The sequence below is a fragment of the Epinephelus lanceolatus genome, chromosome 4 (assembly GCF_041903045.1).
Source record: "Epinephelus lanceolatus isolate andai-2023 chromosome 4, ASM4190304v1, whole genome shotgun sequence".
In the NCBI taxonomy this organism is placed as follows: Eukaryota; Metazoa; Chordata; class Actinopteri; order Perciformes; family Serranidae; genus Epinephelus; species Epinephelus lanceolatus.
In genome coordinates, this window is record NC_135737.1 from 43625658 (window position 1) to 43646217 (window position 20560).

Here is a 20560-nt window from a genome sequence, read left to right on the forward strand (position 1 = left end):
TATATAAACCTATATATATATACCAAATTTGCCACTTTTATCACAAAATGACCATCAGTCATGCCGGCCCACCAGGACAGCTTTATTTGTCTAGCACATTTCATACATCAGGACAATTTAAAGTGTTTTACAGAGTAAAAAAGTAAAAATAAAACACAAAGGATACAGATTGACATAAAATAGTTAAAGGAAAACTCAATTCAATTACATAGAACTTTATTTATCCCCGAAGGAAATTCTTGTGCCAAAGAATGCTTTAAATTGACCTGTGGCTAAGTCCCGCCCTCAAACGCGATGAGCCAATCACAGTGCGTATAGCCATTCCCATACACTCGGACATTCTCTGCCTGGACGTCCATTGAAATGCATTACAGAAAGTCAGTTTTGTTGGGTTTTATGAGCTTTTTCTGAGATTTGAAGTTTAAAAATGGTCACACAGTGTACATGGGGTACATGCAACTCTGACACAAGGTATCCTGAGAGGCTGGGCGACGAGGTGTATTTTTTACACTTTAAACCACATCTCAACCGAGAAAAGTGTCTCCTTTGGATAAAGTTGTGTGGTAACGTTAGACCACAACATCAACTCAACGTGAATAAGATTAACAATGATGTCTACATCTGTTCTAAGGTAAGTCAACGTTGTGTTTGAGGCAACATATTGTCACTTTGCTGGAAAGAAATATAAAGTTATCTTTAACATCTCTAGCTAACGTTAGCTAAAGTTAGCCTTACGTTAGCTCCTAGATGCGTTGTTCATCATGTCACCTTGTTTGCTGGGAGTTCATTAGCCTATTTTGTTCTAGTTTTGTACTTTGGTGATCGTACATCATTGTTAGCTGTTGTCCAAAGGGCTCTAGTTAAGCTAACGTTAACTTCTGGAGCTTAGCTTCATTAACTTATCTGTAATGGCAGAGATAACAAAGGTTGGCAAACGTTATGCTGAATGATTCAGTGTAAATACTGTAGCACCAAACTAACGGAGAGACACTCTTAGTAAAGATGGTAAAAAGGCCGTTATCCTTTTCTCATATTCTGAGCCAAAAACCTTAACTTCAGTGGCACTTTAACTTGTTGTCTTTGATGGCGACGGCAACGAGATGCGGTTCACAAGCGTATACTGTGACCTGTAAATTTTGGCTTGTAATTTAAGCTTTTCATCGACCTTCTCAACAATAAAATGATGAATATATCCCTCCAATGCGTAGTTTAGGCCCTTTTGGTTACTTCTCAATGACATCTGATTGTTATGTCCCCAAAAATCATCAATTGCCTCCTGTGAAATGCCGTGTACTGTGACACCTGCCATAGCGCCGCTCACTGAATGTTGATAGTTTGTCCAAGTGAGTGGAGGGGGGCGTGGCTTAGCCATAGGTCAATTGCAGCAACACTAAGTACAGTAACCCAGTGTTTCCCACAGGATTTTGGGAAACTATTGGGGTGGGAGACCCCCCCGGAAGAAAATTTTGAACATTGTAAATTGAAATTGAAATGAATTTGTATACAAAATGTACAGAAAGGTAAAACCATCAAGTTTTGAAAAAGTATTGCAATTTCAAGATTTTAAAAATCGTACAGTGTATGCTGGGCTTAAGAGAAATGACCACATTACTCCAGTTCTAAAGTCCTCACACTGGCTACCTGTCACTCTGAGAATTGATTTCAAAATACGGCCGCTTGTATATAACGCGACTCTGACCTCCTTTAAGTCAGAGCTAAAAATGTTGTGTTTTTACACTGCCTGCTCCACCCTGTAATGACTGCAAACAGCACTTTTGAACAGCCCATCATGTTTTGCACTTCGTCGGCCCCTGCTGACTGTCCTGCCCGTTGACAGCTGTCAATAAAGATACATTTGAAAGCTCCAATTTGTTCCGGAAGTGCCGCTGTTGTCAACGAAGCAGGACAAGCGGTTTGCTTTGATGATTTGCGCTATACTGTGTGCCGAAACGTCCAAAAAGAAGAGGCGTCGGCGCATATGGACTCGCAGATGGCTTGAGCTAGACGTGGACAGTATGGTTTGTCCATTTTACAACGAGAGTTGGAGGTAAGCCGGCTTTAGCCGGGTGCACCCTCTGTGTGTGTGTGTGTGTGTGTGTGTGTGTGTGTGTGTGTGTGTGTGTATGTGTGTGTTGTACCTCGTCTAGCGCGCTAGCTTGTATGTTTGTTGCGCTTGCTTGAAAATGAGAGCAGAAAAAACTTAACAGGCAGCTGAAGAATATTGGCTATCTCCTGCCAGCGTTTCTCTCGTAGATAGCGGTTGTGGTAGGTGAAGAAGAAACGTCGAACAGGCACTCATACTGTTGCCACAGCTCAACCAACCTGGCCTCCATATTTACAGTCCACCGACGCGTCGCCATGGTGATCTATGTCTTCGCGCAGGCGCAGTGAGGGATAAATGCACAGACATTGGCGAATCGGCTCGTGGCTCTGCTTCAACTGTGCGAATGTCTGTGCCAGCCGACCAAAATTTCTGACATGTCAGAAATTCATCCGATCATCCGACCGTGGTTCTGGAACAAATGATTGGCCCTCGCCCCCCCCCCCCCCCATACACTGCATGGCAAAAGACGCACGATGAAGCGGAAATCCGGCCCGAGTGTCAGCAGGTCGTGCGTCTCAAAAATCAGGTCAAATCCGGTCAAAAATCGTACAGTGTATGCTGGGCTTTAGTTGTTGTCAGGACCTGAACAGCAGCATTCTGAATAAGCTGACGGTGCTAAGCAGCTTGTTTTGAAAGGTCTATGAACAGATCGCTGCTGACTGTAGGAATGTTTTTAATGGTAGTAGGTAGATGACGTTACAGATCAGATGTGGTTGTGGAAATTAAATCTGAGTCCAGGATAACACCAAGGTTTTTAGCTGAGAGACAGACTCAAGATGAGAGCTGACACTGTCTTTCTGTCAGTGGCCCAAAGACAATGATGTCAGTCTTATCTCTGTTGAGTTGATACATCTCATCATTGATTGCTCAATACAGTGACACAGACATTGTATGTGTCCATAATCACCTGGTGACAGTGATATTGCATCTGCTCTGACCGATCGAGACAAAGCACGAGGAAGCATAGTTTATGATTTCAGATAGGTAAACACATCTTTTACTGTAACACAAGCACATGGAAAACACCAGTGAGAAAGTTTCCTCATGCTCACATCACAAGACCCTCTTTCATCAAAGGTATTAAGCACATTTCAGGTTTCCCTCAGTTTCAGTTATGCTGAAATGATCTATCTGGCATAATGTTTATGTTTAACTGGGCCATAGAGATTATCAGAACTCAGACATGCTGTTATAACATGTTTTTCAGTTTTGACCTGGCAGGATTCGTAGTTAATAACGTGGACTATTGACAGTGAAGATTCATCCTGTAAGTAAAAACACTGAACAGTTAAAGCTGATAGCAGCAAGCCAAACCACATTATTCGTGGTGATTAATACTATTGTGGTAAATTAAGAAAACATTATGGTACAAATTAATTCAGGGTAAGCGCCTTAATGTCAGAGTTTAAAGCAGTGGAGCGGCGCTCCTCCACCTCCCGGGCTCCTTCGTGTGTCTCTGCAGTATCACCTGGATCTGTTGGGGCTTGCTGAGTGAGCGTGGGTAGATGACTAGTTGCGGCAGCTGTGAGCTGTTTGTGTGTCAGTGCCAAAATTTATTGGAAACAGCCCTTACCTGGGAAAGAGTACACCGACACCCACATTCTCAACATAATACGACTGATGGTTTGCCAAATGTGACTACTAAAATGGCTTACTCACCACTCTGCACACAGTCAGGTTACTACAACAAACAAACTGAGAGACGAGGAGGGTAAAGAGACAACAAAAGGCAAAAAGTTGCTCAGTAAGGGAATGAAGTTTACCACGGAAACCAACAATTGCAAACAGACTTAATTCAGAAAATGAAATGAAGTAGAAGGAGTTTGCATGTGTTCATGTGTGCTCACAGAGCACAGAGAGACAACAGGCAGGGAGGAAAGAATGTCTCTGGTTTTCACCTGAGGGGGAAAATAGTTTTAGGCTCATCAGACCGGTTCCATATTTCATTTTATGAGAGGTGTAACTGCTCAGAGCTGTTGTTATGGAAGGAGAGCTCACATGATGATGAACACTGAATGGAAAATTCAGCTCTTAAAAGAATCGAAAATGACTATTACAAAACTTTGTTAAATTGTTAATAGTTTATAGTTACAGGGTTTTTTTGCGCAATTAAATCACAAAAAAAGGCAAGAAAAATGAATAATGAATTACAGTGCAGGGAGCAACACATTCTCACTCTGACCTCGTCACATATGGACATTTGGTCATGGACTCTCCATGTCCACATACCACGTCCAAGGTACCCTGGGTGTGTACGTTGTTGCCGTGTCAACTTCAGCTTGTTACATGCATTGTCTTCTTTTAAGATACACTTCTGTTTTCACAGAAAATGTTGAAGATAGTCGAGGACTGAAACGTTTGCTGCTGTTTTTAAATCACTTTTCAATATCATGTTTTGCACTTTGAGCACTTGGAGCACACTCCCATGTTTTGAATAAACTGATATTTCTTTACATTAATCTCAGCCTGTGAAACTTTTTGTGGCTGTCCAGCTCAGTTTAATTGGTGTGCAGGTATCTCCTCTGCTGTCCTCCCTTGATTGTTTATTGTTCCGACGCACCCAAGATAAACTTTTTTGTTGCCATAAGTAGGTGCATTTTCACAGCAGACATAAGATTCAATTAAAAAAAAAAAACACACCCGCACCACAACCCAATCAAACAAAACTGATGACGTTCAAGCAGCTAAGGAAAATACCTGCTTTGACATCAGTGATGTGGGTGTGGCCACAGGTGCAGCATGCTTTCAGGTTTTAATCCACAGAGAGCTGTACTGCTCTCTGTCCTTTAGACATGTGCAGAGCAGTCTTGGAACCCATTGGCTGTATTCGGCGCTTGACTTCCGCCAGACGGCGATACAGCCTCTGGGGGCAGACCCCTGATTTTTTGGCATTCCGGTTTGATTTGGGCGGAGGAGACAAATTTCCGTTTCCGACTTCCGTTTATATATAAGTAAATATGCTGAACCATTGCGATGGATTCAGAGTTTGCAGTGACGCCAATTATGTTCCACCTCGTGAGTTCACCGCACGGACCATTTAACCTGGCAACAACTGCAGCCGGCTCAAACGTGATTGGTCAATATCACGCAGACTACAAACAGGCTGCAACTGGAAACCAGGGCTCTTCCACTTTTCTTCCGGAGGCAAGATCTCCGCAGTTTGCCTACAGAGTCTACATTCACTGAATGTAGAGTCTGTATATAGAGACTATGTGCAGAGGGCCTTCAACATAACATGACCAGTCTCCGTGGTGCTAATCGTGTCCCAGCTGTCCGTCCACACTCTCCATAAGGATGGCTAAGGATGCCTACCATATTTTCTCGTTCATCTCAGGCGGTGTCTGATTAGACTTCTGTTCACAGTCCAACAATAAATCTCAATACAATATCATTGATGACAAAAGTCAGTGAGGTGCTGATCGTCTGCTGTTGTCGACTGTACAGTAGCTGTCTGTTGTAAAGAGTACGTTTCATTCATCTGAGGGCCTCATTTGTTCTGTTGTGTTGGTTTAAAATAAAAATGCAGATCAGAACATATTCCATGTCTGAAACTGCTGCGGTCAACGGTGTTATGTTGTGTTCACACCAAATGTGATGCAAATTTTCACGTCTTGTTACTCGCGCAAGTTTGAATGCTAAAATATTTTGTTGTGACTTGCTTTATATGCGTGAATAACTCACATCACACACACATAAAATTGCTGAATCAATCAATGAACTTCCGTCAGTGCATCCTCGGCATCATACACCTGACCCGGAGGATCTCAGTGCTGATTGGCTATCTTGGCATGAATCGGTCGCGGAAGTTCATATGACGAGAAATGGCACTACTCACTTTATTTGCACCTCTTTATGCGTGCGTGGTTTGAACAGAACATTGCAGCAGAGAATCAGCCTAGAGGGTGGAGAATTTAATTTATACATCCATGATATGGCCTTCCTTCATATATTAATAATAAAGCCTGTATAATGTTATAATTTTCATATAAAAGCTTATAACTTATGTGTGGGCTTGGCCGTGCCGATCGGGTCTGCTTCCATTGTGTGCATATCAGGAGGCCGCAGAGACAGACGTGTGTCCAGGCCAGACACCTGTAAAATGTAATCACCTTGGCTACTAGTATTTAATTACACTTTTGCAAGGTTTACTTTCTTTTAATGATGAATATATATTATCATGCTGTGGTTTGTCAGCCAATACAATATGACACCAGTTAGCTGCCAGCTAAGCAAAGCTAACTTGTTTGTCGATTGTTTGGTCTGTGACGTAATGGGTCAACTGGAGAAAGGTCCAATACTAAAGGTGAAAGGGGGTATTTCACCACCTGTTGTAGAGGAGTCGAACATACTTCGTTCAGTAAGTCGATTCCCCTCCCGTGCTTGTATACTGGGACGAGGACAGTAGTCCAATTAAAAGGCCTAGTCAAGCTGTAACCGTAGCTCTGCTTAGCTGTACATGTAAACGTACTGAGTGCTTAAACAGTCTGAAGCCACTCCCACAGAGCCAGCTGTGATAGAGAGCATGTGTACATATGGCAATTATACATAATAAAGTGATTAATATGTGGCTGCAAATACTTATGTCAGTCAGAATATGGTCTAATAACAATTCTCCAACTCAGCCAGATTTACTCTGCTGCAACACAAGTCCACACTGACTCAAACTTACGTACATGAGCGGAGATCTGACGTGAGATTTGATCGTAGCCTCTGCTCACACCTATATTGATAAATGCCGAGCTTTGCATGGAAATAACCTTACGCCCACTTTTGTGTCTAAGAATCTAACTGGAAGCTTGCCTGAGTATGTGCACCTCCTTTAATGTAAACAACTACATGTCATTGTGTAATCATGTGCTGCGTGACAGTAATATATCATTGAGTCCTGAGATGACTCCAGCCTTGACATTTTTAGACATGTGACTCCTGTGATTCTTGGTTAAGGTTAAACTCCTGCTGGGAATCATGGAGCTATACCACTTCTTCTGCATCTCCGTCCAATCTGACCTCCTAAACCTCCCCCAACCTCCCAACTCCAACCAACTCCCCCAGCATCTTTAACCTCAGCCCCCACCCTCAAACTGTACCTCCCCCACTGGCTGCTCATAACAAATTTAAGAGCTTCTTGCTGGTATGCAAACAGCCTCCAACAGAGCTGCAGGCCATTCTGCATCTCTGAGCTCCAGCTCATCCTCTGCTCTCCACCATTACTAGAGTCTCACTGTGGTTCCTCCCCCCCCCTCCACTATTTCTCCCCTTCTTGCATCACATCCCCTCTCCCACATCGTTCTCCCCGACCAGCTCTAATATGATCCTGTGTTGCCTTCATCTTACCTCTGATTTCTGTGGCCAGTGTGTCTCTGTACGACCGCTCACAGAGATATCATGCACATTCACAGCTGCTGTTTGTTACTGGTGATGGAATTTGTCACATCCTCATTATAAACCGGAACATCCCGTGTTACTAGTCATTAACTGGTCCTGTGCCCCAGTTCTGTGTTGAATACTAATTCTATGCAGATTATTTGTCCGCGTCCACGCTGAAAAGTTGACAATTTCCATATGCAGATCTCCTTGTTTTTGAGTAACTGTTGACGGCCCACAATGCAACGCACAAAGGAAATGGAGCTCACAGCAGGAAAAATAAAAACTTGTGGCTGGTAATCGGCAAAAACACGACCTTGAGTTGAGATTGTTGTATCAACTGTTGTTTACAAGGTCAGGAATGAACTGTCAGGCCTTATTTACCTTCTTCTTCTCTGAGTTTAATTAGCCGCAGTGTTCCAAGGTTATCGTACGGTTTGCATCCATCTGTGCATGTATTGCATCATTTCCTGTTAGTCCAAAACAGTAAATATTTTTTCTATACTGACTGCAGAAACAGTATACTATGACAATGTGACTATGGCTTATATTAGAGGTCGAGCTCTTCATCATGTTGCTGGTCACGCCTCATCATATTCATCATGGTCATTTTTTTGATCTACACAGCTACAACTGATGCTCGAACTGTTGATTTCATAACGATTCTTTCTTCAATAAAACCATCTGCTAAAAACGCTTAAAGCCCAGCTCAGACCAAAGTTTCGCGACAAGACAGTTAGCATTTAGCAAGATCTTTGACCTTTGGGCCTTTGCCACATTTCCCACCAAATCTGAGTATCACGTCCCACCGGAAACCTCTCTGTTTGCTGCTGCAGGGTTTCAACACACACTACACGCCTTACTTGGCTGATTCATTTCATACCTGTAATAGTTCTGAGCAAATGATAACATCACCAGTTCCTTGGAAGATACAGAGGTGTGCAGACACACACGCACACACACACACACACACACAAGCTTAATGTTGGATTAGGTTCATATGATAAAACAATACACACACACATTCTGACTGGTATATTGTGTATCAGTGATGAGCTCAGACTGAAAAGTGGATTTCTGAATCATTTTGCCAACTCACACACCAGCCAATCTCCACATGTAGTGTGTCTGTTTTCGAGTGTAGTACACTAAATAAATAAAAAAGGTCTCCTCTTCTTTTATAAGAAATTGTTTTAAAAAATCAGATACCTCATCTTGTTAAGTGTTGTTAGTGTTTTTAGGTTATTGTGTTGTAAAAGTGTTCTTCTTGGGAGAAATGTTTTCAGCCTAATGTCAGTGGTGGATAAAGCACCTGAAAGTAGACATATCTTACCAGAGAACTACTTTAATATAAGTTATAGTCACCTATTAGAATATTACTTGAGTAATAGTCCTAAAGTATCTCATATTTACTGCACTTAGGTATCTAAAGCAATTTTATCATATTAAATGCAATTAAATATTCAATTTTTCAATTCAATTTTATTTATAAAGCCCAATATCACAAATCACAATTTGCCTCACAGGGCTAATATTGGGAGTAAAAGTACAAGTAAAGGCAGCCGGTCAGAATTTGGAAATTTATGCAGTTTATTTCTATGTAACCTGAACACCACCTTAAAAATGGAGCCTACACAAGGTGTGTTTCACACCCTAAAGGATTTAAGAGCAAAATCCGGTTTTTCCTTCCCTCTCGTTCCTTCATTCGTCCATCTGTCCCTTCTTCCCTTCCTTTCATATTTTGTATTGAGTAACAGAGATCCTCAGGGGAAATGTAGTGGAGTAGAAGTGAACGCTGACAGACATATAAAAACTCAAGACAAGTACAGATACCTCCCAAAAAATACTTGAGTACTTTAGCAAAGTATTTTGTCTTTATTACATTACATTAGACCACTTCCTAATAGTAGTTCAGAATGAGAGAGTAGTAAACGATTGTTAGAGATATTTATTACATGTTTGGGTACTTTTAATGCAGTCATAAATTAAAGAGGCCGCAGATAGCATTTTTTCCTAAATATATCATTATGAAAATAATGTGGGTTGCACAGGGTAGTGGCCACAGTAAAATCAGACTATCAGCGTTTACCTAGGTTAATTAGTGGCTTTGCAATCTTTGTAATAAGCTTCTGCTACTGGTGCCGAAATTTCGCGGAAAAAATCTGCTTTACGGCAGGAAACGCGTCATGTATTGCGAAATCGGTCGGTCAGCCAATCAGGGACTGGAGCTGGTCCTTATGAGGAGTTGGGCATGAGATAGTTGAGTCACAAGCACAATGGCAGACGGACAAAGTTTGGAGACAAGTGAAAAACGGCCTAGCAAAAGAAAAGCAGCTCCTCTGTGTGAGGAGGCAAAGAAGAGCAAAAAGGAGAGTGATAAAAGAAGAGGAAAAACAAGAGTAAACCTCAGTCAGACGTTCAAGAGATGGAGGGAGCTCCGTGACCAAAGAGGCTTCAAAACCCATGTCCAGCTAGCTTTCTTTCTAATGGATTAGTAAGTAACATGGCTAAATGTTAGCTAGACCAGAGAGGACTGTACTGTACTGGCTGCTAGTTCATTCCTAGCTGGCCAGCATCGCAAATCGCCACAACCAGGGAGCGGGTAGCGAGTGTTGGTCGGCCAACATCCTGGTTGCCATTCTACAGCAGCCCTCGGACAGTGATACCCCCCTCCCTTCCTTCTGTTCTCTTCTCACGGAGGCAGCTATCAACGGACATCGCCCAGCTAAGTGAACACTGGACTTTGTTTCCCATTCAATTTGAGCTCCAACCGGCCGCATGGTTTCCATACGGTAGCGTTTATTCTAGAATGGGGACTGTTTACATGTGCATATTGGTATAATTCCACTGTGTCTACTGTTGTTTGTACTGATACTGTACATATTGGTATCATTTACTGTGAGTTGTTTGTACTGGTACTGTGCATTCTGCTATAATTATTTGCATTACTGTTTGTTTTTTCTTCAGATAAATCTGATAATTGTTGCTCGGTCTTTTCATACATATACGCAGAGGTATACCGGTGGCTTTACAGCCTACATTTTATTTAATATAGAGAGTCTAATAGAGTCATATATTATTAATTATCTCTGATCCCCACGGTCAATTTGGTCGTTGCAACAGTGCGACACAACACCACTGATGCTAAGTGGCGCCAAGCTAAAAAAAAAAAAAAAAAAAAAATCCTATCTGTTGCCTCTTTAACTGCTCTATCAGCATGGTGAAAGAAAACCTTCTAAGCTTTAAAAAGTGTAAAGACATACAACAAGGTCTCACTCCAAAGTCGTCAAAATCTGGTGCTTGGTCAGTGACTTCCGGCGTCAGACACCGACGAAAAAAGCTGTGCTATCACTTTGGCATGATATGAAATGATACGAAAAACGATATTTTTAATGGTTCCAGGCAGGGTCAGGGGGAAACACAGTGGGACGGAAACCTGACTAGGACAGGTGGGAGGGGTGCTGGATGGGTCAAACAACCACCAACTTTCACCTGGGAGGCCGGTGTTCGCTTGCTTTAAGATTGTAAAGCCAAACCCTGTTCTTTTATTCTAAAACTAACCACGTGCTTTTGTAGCCTAAACTCAACCACGTCTGTGTGTTGGCCAAACGTCACCACGTATGTTTGTTGTTGAAAGAAAAAAATGGCAATGCACAGTGTTGTACCGACGTGGTGCTTTTATTTTGAAAGAGACTGTATGCAAACTGTACATTCCCTGTGGAAACAGAAGTGTATTTTGAAAACTGACAATGCATGTAACATTGGAGTTGAGAATAGAGGCAGAATAAAAGAAAAACCCACAGTGATCTTACTGCTCACACACAAACGAGTCATGAGATGATGTTACCATAAAACAAAAGGCGAGACCAGTGAAGTGTCATGGTCCTGGGTTTTTATTTTGTTATCTTGGGGACTTTGTTTTCTGTATTCTTAATTTATGTTTAATCTGTTTCCTGTTTTATTTTTTAGATTCTCTCCTCAGGTCTCATGTTTTCTATCACACCTGTCTACCATCAGTCTCGTTAGTCTTCCCTTCACACCTGTTCTGTGTTAGTCCTGTTTGCTCCACCCTAGTGTTCCCCTCCACACCCTTGTTGTCAGCCAGTTCCCATTTCCCTCTTTTTGCCCGTGTCCTCCTCCTCCAGCTGTGTCTCATTCTTGTGATTAGATCTCTGTGCATATATACCTGTGTGTTTCCCTTTGTTTCTTTTAGTTCATCTGTGTTCATGTTTATGAAGTTGTTGTTGCTGCTCCAGTTCCTGCCTAAAGTCATCCATGTGTTTATCGTAGTATTGCAGTTGACTTTCAGTTAATTTTGGGTCTTCTGTCTCTTGTTTTTTATCAGCTCAATTAAAGCTCACCTTTTGTTTCAACGCTACCTGCCTACTGCTCTGCATTTGTGTCCTTTTCCGAACTGATACATGACAGACGTCACCTCAGGTGTCAAAACAAAGTCAAACACCGCCTCTTTCCCAACAGATGGAATACGTACAACATAATGTAGGCTACACATGCATACTGCTGGGCAGGCTGTATCAAAACCAAAGCAGAAAATTTACACTACTCATCTCTTAACCCTCTCCACGACTGTCTGGCGTTACGAGACACACACTTCACATGCTAAGACTTTTTTGCTACAAGTGCAATGACTGTATTTCATGCTGCAAACAGTGCAGACACAAGACACTTTAAAGACACATTTCTCTCCACCTGATTCCACTTCCAGAAGTGCTATTTTTGTTAATTATTTGTGATATTCATGAGCCTCAATACACTCACTGGGTATTAGATTTTATGTATGTAAACTGTGTAGAGATGTCTGCTTTCTCTCAAGTATAATGGAACTAGATGGCACTCAGCTTGTGGTGCTCAAAGTGCCAAAAAAATGCATTTGAAAAACTCAAATCTCCTTCCAGAAATCAAGACCCAGTTACTTAAGATAATCCACAGACATTGTGAGCAGTTTCATGAAGGAGCTATTTTCTTTCTACCAAACCACACCCACCAATCATATCACCCTGGGTGATATACTTCAAGCTGCAGGGTGCTGGGCAGTGAGCACAGGTCCCACTAGAGGACGTGGGGCCCTCATGTCACCCTCCTGGAGTCTGTTTCTGACAGTGTGGTCAGAAACACGCACACCAGTAGCCTGCTGGAGGTCATTTTGTCGGGCTCTGGCAGTGCTCCTCCTGTTCCTCCTCACATAGCTTTGTCTCCGAGTATCTCCCACACGCTTGAGACTGTGCTGGGAGACACAGCAAACCTTCTTGTGCCATCCTGGAGGAGCTGGACTACCTGTGCAACCTGACTGGGCTGCAGGTACGGCCTCATGCTACCAGTAGTGACAAGGACACTAGCAGAAGACCAAACTAGACAAGAATCAGTCAGGAAGGATAAGGAGAGAGCAACTGTCTGTGGACACCACATGTAAAACCATTCCCTTTTTGGGGGTTGTCTTGCTTTTGCCTCTCCATTGCACCTGTTGTCACTTTGATTTGCACCAAACACAGTCACTTGTGCTTCCTAAATGGACACATTGATACACTGAGTACATTTACTCAAGTACTGTGCAGCGCAGATGTCCACTATATTTCAGGGAGAAGTATTGTACCTTTAACTCCACTGCATTTGTTGGACAGCAGTAGTTACGTGTTGCTTTACTAATAAAGATCTTACACACTAAGTACACAATAGGCTAATGATATACATTTTATCGTTTAATCCGTATGGATAAACAGATTCCATGTCTGAAGGGTCATTTGTTCCTCAATAGAAAGTGAACTGTGCTACGTGTGCACAACATCTGGACTGGAATATAGTGTACTCACAACATGTCATGTAGAAATCACTTTCTTTAAACAGACCTCCAGTCTGTTTCTGAGCTTAGAGAGACACCTGGTGGTGACAGAGACAGAACCCTCCGTACAGTACATCTCACTGGAATATTCTTCATGCACTCACAGCTAATGGATTCACTGCTCCCTGTAGACACACCGTGTTCACCACTCTCTGTTGAGCCATTCATGTGACATTTACTCACATTTGTACATCGTTTATATATTTATTTTATATATTTCAGCTGTTTTTAAAATATATTCCTGACATGTGTGTGTGTATATATATATATATATATATATATATATATATATATATATATATATATATATATATATATATATATGTGTGTGTGTGTGTGTGTGTGTGTAATTATCATATAAACATGTTTTAATCATTATTAGTGTTTCTCATGTTTGTACGTATCGTTTAGTTGGCTCAGTGTGGATGTTAGTGTGACTGTAAGTAAAAAAATATCACTTTATTTCATATATTTTCACTCAACGTGTTGTGGAATTTAAAATGTTGGTTAAATACACCAGATTTGCTCTGCATTCATATTCAATATGTGTATTTAATGCCTACTTTTACTGTAATTTAACTCATTTGGGAACATTTGAGTTTCAAATTATATTGAATTACATTATATTACATTATATTTTTAATTTTGATTGCTTTATTTTCTTATTTGTGTCATGCACACTTATATGAGCCCAACCCTTGTGGATTTACAAGACACCACACAATGATGTTGTATTAACAATCCATAGTACATGTTCTTTAACTGCTCAGTCATACTCCTATTTTAGAAAAGGCAAAGAAACTCAGCCACAAAAAAATGTTCCCTTTCTGAAACAAAATTTAAATTTTTCATGATCATCCAACCAAAAGAAATCAACATAGAGAGGTCATTCCTTATGTCTTCATATACTATACTGTACTACATACTGTATTTATTAAATATATAATGCACATAACTGTACATATTTCTCATGTTTATTCATATTCTTGTTTTTTTCTATTGATGTGTATATTGTAGGAGCATTATCGCATAATACATATTTTATATTTCTGTTTGTAACATATTTCTATATTTATATTTTTACCCTTACAGACTCAGCACAGTGAACATATTTTTATTCTTAATATCTGAAGTGCTGGTGTTAAACATTGTCGCATTATGCATATTTTTATTTCTATTTCTATTTTATTACTTTATATTTACATACTCTTCTTACCTCTTAAAATTCTCTTCTCTTTACGTCAGAGTGACTGTAACGAATCCTGGGGATCAATAATAATAAATATATTTCTGATAGTCATAGTGTTGTGTCATTTAAATATTAAAGGATTAAAGGAATGGGTGGATTTTTGTGTCATCTCATCTAAAAATGTGTAATAAATTAATATGTTATAATGAACTTTATTGAACACACTGCAAAATCAGATTATAAATTTTATATCAGCATTACAATTCTTTTTTTTATTTTTTTACATAGCATCTGTATCAAACAACAAACAGAAAGCAGACTGAATCAATAGATTTAAAGGCATTCTCTGTCAACCCAGTACTTTTTTATTCTGATAGTTCACTTGCATCTCTCTCCTCCTCCTGCAAGTATTGTGTGATATTGCCTCATGCACTTGAAAGGCCTACGACTGCTAGGAGAGATACCAAGAGATTTCTCACACACACACATACACACACGCTCAAACACAGGCACACGCACCCTCCACGAGCTGGGAGATGAGATAGGCAACTTATGTTGTCTGTTGACTGCTGGAGCTTGATATGGCTCCGCTCAGCCCCGGGGCTCGATCACAGTGCAGGAACAAAGTAGTGAAATATTGGAAAACACAACATGAGAAGTGCCGATTAGTGTTTCTCAACTAAACATATTTTCCTTTATTGTGTGGCTGTTTGGAGCAGCTCCACTCAATCCTGGCTCCTGAAGCTAAAAGGAGAAACAGGTTTTGTTGCAGAGTGGTCAGGTGTCAATCAAAGCCCACCGTGTGCCTCGTGCTGCCGTCCTGTGGTGAATCCTGGGAAATAACCTGGACTCTGACTGCATTGCAGCCAAAAAAGAGGGCTGGAGCCAGCAGTTACAGGGCAGGGCACAGACTGGGTGGGAGGGGCGGAGTGGGTTTATTCTGCATCTGTCTCTATCTCTTAATCCCACCCTCTTCTTATTCTCTGTGAGCTGATCTGGGTGCAGTTCATGGAATTTGGACAGCTGTTGCAAGGCGTTTGAATGGCTGCAGGATGAGTGCATAATGAGCAGCATGCAGTGAAAAACAGTCCAAAGGCAGAGATCAATGATACTACATAACTGGTTTATTTGGCTGTAATTTACCTGATGTATAATTTCCTGACATTGACATCGATTATTAAAAGGACCTGAATTTCAGATACATCAAATTGATCAATTGAAAACAAAATTCCCATGAAGTCGTACCGTTACCCAACAACGATTTATTGTTGCGTCAACAGGTGATTGTTTGTTCGCAAAATACAGCCGAGAGAGGAGAGAAGAGAAGAGAAAGGAAAAAAGCCAGTGAATGTTTCTGCGTTTCTCAGAGCGGAAAACCAAAAACCTGAGCATGAATCACACTGGCGGCGGCGGCGGCGGAGGGGGGAGAAAGTCGCCAGCTGATGAGAGGAATAAAGTCAACTCAGTTAAATTGACGGTGGAGATCTTGAAGCCATGCAGTTAACAGAATATTGCCTTCAAATAACACTCGCACATGCTTTTTCCAAAATCAAACATGCATTGGGTATTTCAGGTGGGGTAAAGAAGTGTAAATACTCGACAGTTTTAGCAATACAAATTCTCTAAATGTTTCTGATAATGAATATTTGTAGAGCATGTTACACACTTTGTCCAGCAATCCCTTTATTCAGTTGATTGTTTAAAGCAAATGATAAATGAACATTATTAAGTAAAAATAAAATATAAAATAAAATATATATTTAGCATGGATCTGCCTCGATGCTGCCGGTGTGTGTGTGTGTCACAAAAACCACAAGCAAATTCCATCACTACTACTAATTCAAAGAGCATTTTGTAAACGATCAATCATTGCAAGCGCAAACTCGGTCATCACAAGGCTGTGAGTGCAGTTCGGATCACAGTGGTCACGGACAAGTTCAGCATCTCCTCTAGGAGCCACCTCACTAAGGCTTGTTATAGTTTAGTCACCCATTTGGAAACTTCTTTTTTTTTTTTTTCTTTAGGAAAGGTGTGTTTGTGTTCGACCATCCTCTGGAAACAATTATATGTTGTTTTTGTTTTTCTCTTTTTTAGAAAAGAACTACCAAAATCATGCAACTACCATTTCATTCCTGTGAGACAAAAACCAGTTGGTGCTCTTGACTTGATTTTTCTCTTGGTGCTGGTCGGGGAGGTTCGGAGGTGAGGTCAGCGTGGGCGTTTTAGGCACTGCCATCCTGTTTGAGCCGCTGACTGCGAGCCTTGTAGACCTCGATCAGTAAATCTTTGACATACTGGATCTCGCGCTCCACCGACTCCGCCTTGTCACGAAGCTCCCGGTTCTGCCCCTCGAGGCCATGCAGCTCCTCCTCCAGAGAGTCCAGCTCCGCCCTCTTACGCAGCCTGTACCTGTAACAGAGGGGGAAGCTTTTGGTTGGTCTCACGGGGTTTTTTTTTTTTTTTTTTTTTTGCTGCCTTGCATCTTTATTAATGAGTCAAGTGAGCGTGACCTTTGAGCTACATCGGGAGGATTACTCACGCAGCTCAGACATCCCTCCCCCAAGGTAACATGATGTGCTGTTTATTTCACCTCATGACTGATCAATTCTCCCCAACTTCCCACTTTCACCCACAAACATTACAGAGACTTTTTACAGCATTCAACACAGACTTGAAGGAATGAAACTCACACACAGGCAAACCAGACTTATAGAAAGGGTTAGGTGGGGCTGAATTTGGCAGGCAGTGAGGGACTTTCCATTTCCCTCCTACACTCTGCAGGACATTTTTAAAGCAGTGGGGTGGCTGGTTTACGTAACACTCCTGCCATGTTCAAGTTTTAAAGCGAAACAACAAAATAATCAAGTATCATGAAGTGATTGATGAGCTTAAAAAACACGAATATAATCTTTAATGACCACTGCAGCAACTTTAGTGATGTCATAACAGATGTTTTTACATGTTTATGAAGCAGCTTTTTAAAAAGACAGTCAGATAAAGAAGGAGATGAGAATAAATTTGACTAATTGTTTACCTGTGTGCAGCAGTTTTGTTCTGGTCTCTCTTCTTCTGCTTCCTCTCTCCACTGCTGCCTTCCAGAGAAGGGGCGCCCATCACCAGAGCTGGTTTGAGGGAGCAGGGCTCATCCTTTAGCCTCTGGGTGGGGCGGTGGATTGGGGCGCCCATCAGCGTCCCCTCGCCGTCCCCTCTGGACAGACATTCGTAGCTTTGGTCTGCAAGGCATTCTGGATAGAGGTAGTGGCCATGTTGGGGCTCTACAGCCTGTGCTTGTGACGGCTGATCTAGGTCACCTATAAAGCTATGGTAAGGCTCTGTGCTGGCCATGGACTGGTGGAAGTAGCCGTCACCGGCCACCATTGTCTCTTGGGGGATACTCCCAGAAAGTCCTCCATCTTTACTGCAGTGCAAGACCTCGAGCCCCGTGCTGTCGTAACTTACATTGACCTTCACGTTGTGCATCAACTGTCCCTCTCGCTTGTGGTGGCTGTCGTACGAGCCACCCAGACAAAAACCTCGGGCAATCTCTTCGCTGCAAAACATTCCTTCTGAAAAACAATAACTCTCCTCTTCCTTCAACGATAAAGCACATTCTCTCACCTTCTTGACGCTCCCGAGGCTGTTCTTGCTCACTGTCTTCAGTGTGGAGTAGTGGTTCACAGACAACTCTGTGCTTCCTGAGTAACTTCCCCTCGAGCCCCACGTATCAAGTCCAACTTCCTCCCCGACTTTCACCGCCTCACTGAGGATTCTTCGCCCGTTGTTGTGGTGGTAGCGGTGATGGTAGTTGTACGGAGCGGGTCGCGCGATTTTGGTTCTGCCGATGGGACCGCCACAAAAGCTGGCCAGGTCCAGTTCCCCTGTTGCCAAGGTAACAACCACAGGGCTGGTTTCTGATTGGCTGGTCCCATACGAGCCATAGGGTAACTGATAATAAGACTGGGAGCCCATGGCTTGAGCACCCTTGTCACATTTTGAGGATTTCTCCAACTTGTTTGTTGTGGATGTGGACTCGGAGCGGAAGTAGTCCTCCAGCTGAGCCAGCTCCTCCTGCAGTAGAGAGGTCATGACCTCCAGATCCGAGGGCACCTTGACATCTTGTTCTAACGGCGAGGGTGGAAGGGATGAGCTGGGAGAAGACTCGGTCGTCGACACAAATGAAGACAAATCAACTTTTTCCGTCATCCAATCTGAGTGACCATCACCTATGAAAAATTAAAAAAAATAATGATTATAAAAATCATAGAATCAGCAAAGCAATCCAATATTTTCATTCAGCTGTTGGTGCAGAATAACTGAAATACAAAAACTACAATTCAGGAAAAAAAATCTTAAAATCACGCAAGGTAGAGAGGATAAATGTAAAAAAAAAAAAAAAAAGAGAGAAAAAACTGAAGCTTAAAATGAAGCAATACATCCGAGAAATCCAAGTGAACAACTAACCGATCATCTGAAAATGATTGAACAGCATCGTCTGCATTCGATAAATATCCACTTAGCTGTACTCACTGTACGACATTAGCCCCGTGCTGCACTGCGGCTCCGACCTCGGGATGTGGAAAAATAAAAAAGCGTCTTGGCAAAACTCACCAATTAAGTGCTGCCTCTCCGCTGGCTCCGCCCCCGACCTGGGCCGTGATTGGCTGTGGCTAGCCTGTCGGAGAGGGGGAGCGCCGAGCTCGCCTGTGGAAATGGGAGGAATTTTCCTGCGAAGGATCGATGCCGCCATTGTGTCGTCTGCGTCGATTAAATTGTTCAAAAGCACAAACCGTGCACTGGGTGGATGAAAGAATTGTGGAAACACCTGAAGACCTGCGGAGAGGAATTAGGAAAATTAACTAATTTAGCTAAATTTTTTTAGCTTTTAAACTCTCCATTTTCACCTAAAGCATTTAATAATTCCCCAAAATCTAAAAATTTAAAAAAATAAAAGTACAAAATAAAATTATTTTTAAATCCACATTGTATACTCTAAAGCATCTAATAATTCCCTGAAATTAAAAAAAAAAAATACATAGAAATACAGATTAAAGCAACATAATTGGAATTGATATTTAAAAAATAAAAACACAAAATAAAAATTTAAAAGTTAATGAGCTCAAATTAACTCTTTAATTTTCTATCCACCTGTGACCTCATGCTGTGAGCCATTATTGATTTGTGTCAAAACTGTGTAATAATTAAGCAATAATATGAACTTGACAAACAATAAATCATGGGAAAAATAATAGAAAAAAATAGAAAATATAATAACATGAACTAAATGAGATATTTAAAGACTTTACACAAACATAGACATTTTTAAAGTTGTTTTCTTGAATGTAACTTGAAGTTGCGGACTAGAAATTGTATCAAGAAACATAAATTAAATAAATTCACCTTTTTAAAAGTAACTTTAATGTGGTTACTTTAAAATAGTAATAATGTTTAAAATGACTTACACTAAAAGTTAAATTCAGAATACAATATAATATTAGTTTAACAAAGTCCAAACAGGTTTGTTGGTTAAATAAAGACATTATTGTCTGAACTTTCCCCCAAAGCTCTCAGCCAGTTTACTCACCCCATAGTTTCTGAATAGTCTTGTGGTGCGTTGCGGGAGCAAAGCACGCGGAGCTGGACGGTGAGGAAGGAGACAGCCACTGTTTAAAAAGCCATATTTTCCCTTTTCACACTCAGGGACTCTTCATCAAGTGCTATTTCGACGAACAGACTTGCAGACAGAAAGTTTTTAAATCCGCTACTTCTGCAACTCCTAATGCCCGGACCTGATCACAGCAGACGAGATTAATGCGCAGTTTACAGAGTTCACCCGGCCGTTACGTCATGAACCTGGGGACTTTCCCATTATCCAGAGACCTCAGCCTGTTTGTGTGAGCTGCACACACTCCTCCAGCCTCCACTCCTCCTATTTAACCTATTATAAACACTTTAATTACATGTAATCTGATTTTACTGAGCCAGTTTTTACTTTGTTTTAATTAAACACAGGAATGATGATAGAAAAAATAAATTACATGCGTTTAAA

General features: G+C 41.4%; 1 protein-coding gene across 1 annotated transcript; it reads right to left on the reverse strand.

Moving 5' to 3' along the window:
• Positions 1-15616: 15616 nt before the first annotated feature.
• atf5b (activating transcription factor 5b) lies at positions 15617-20297 on the reverse strand. Its single transcript, XM_033631917.2, has 4 exons — positions 20096-20297; positions 19123-19344; positions 17549-18737; positions 15617-16923 (listed from the first exon to the last, which is right to left on the reverse strand). The coding sequence occupies exons 2-4, from the start codon at positions 19259-19261 to the stop codon at positions 16737-16739; spliced, it is 1515 nt and encodes a 504-aa protein (XP_033487808.1). The 5' UTR covers positions 19262-19344; positions 20096-20297; the 3' UTR covers positions 15617-16736.
• Positions 20298-20560: the final 263 nt, after the last annotated feature.

Coding starts and splice junctions, on each gene's coding strand:
- atf5b (XM_033631917.2), bottom strand. CDS start 19,261: ATGGCGGCATCGATCCTTCGCAGGAAAATTCCTCCCATTTCCACAGGC. Junction 18,738..19,122: donor GGAGAGGCAGCACTTAATTG/GTGAGTTTTGCC, acceptor AATTTTTCATAG/GTGATGGTCACTCAGATTGG. Junction 16,924..17,548: donor AACAAAACTGCTGCACACAG/GTAAACAATTAG, acceptor CCTCTGTTACAG/GTACAGGCTGCGTAAGAGGG.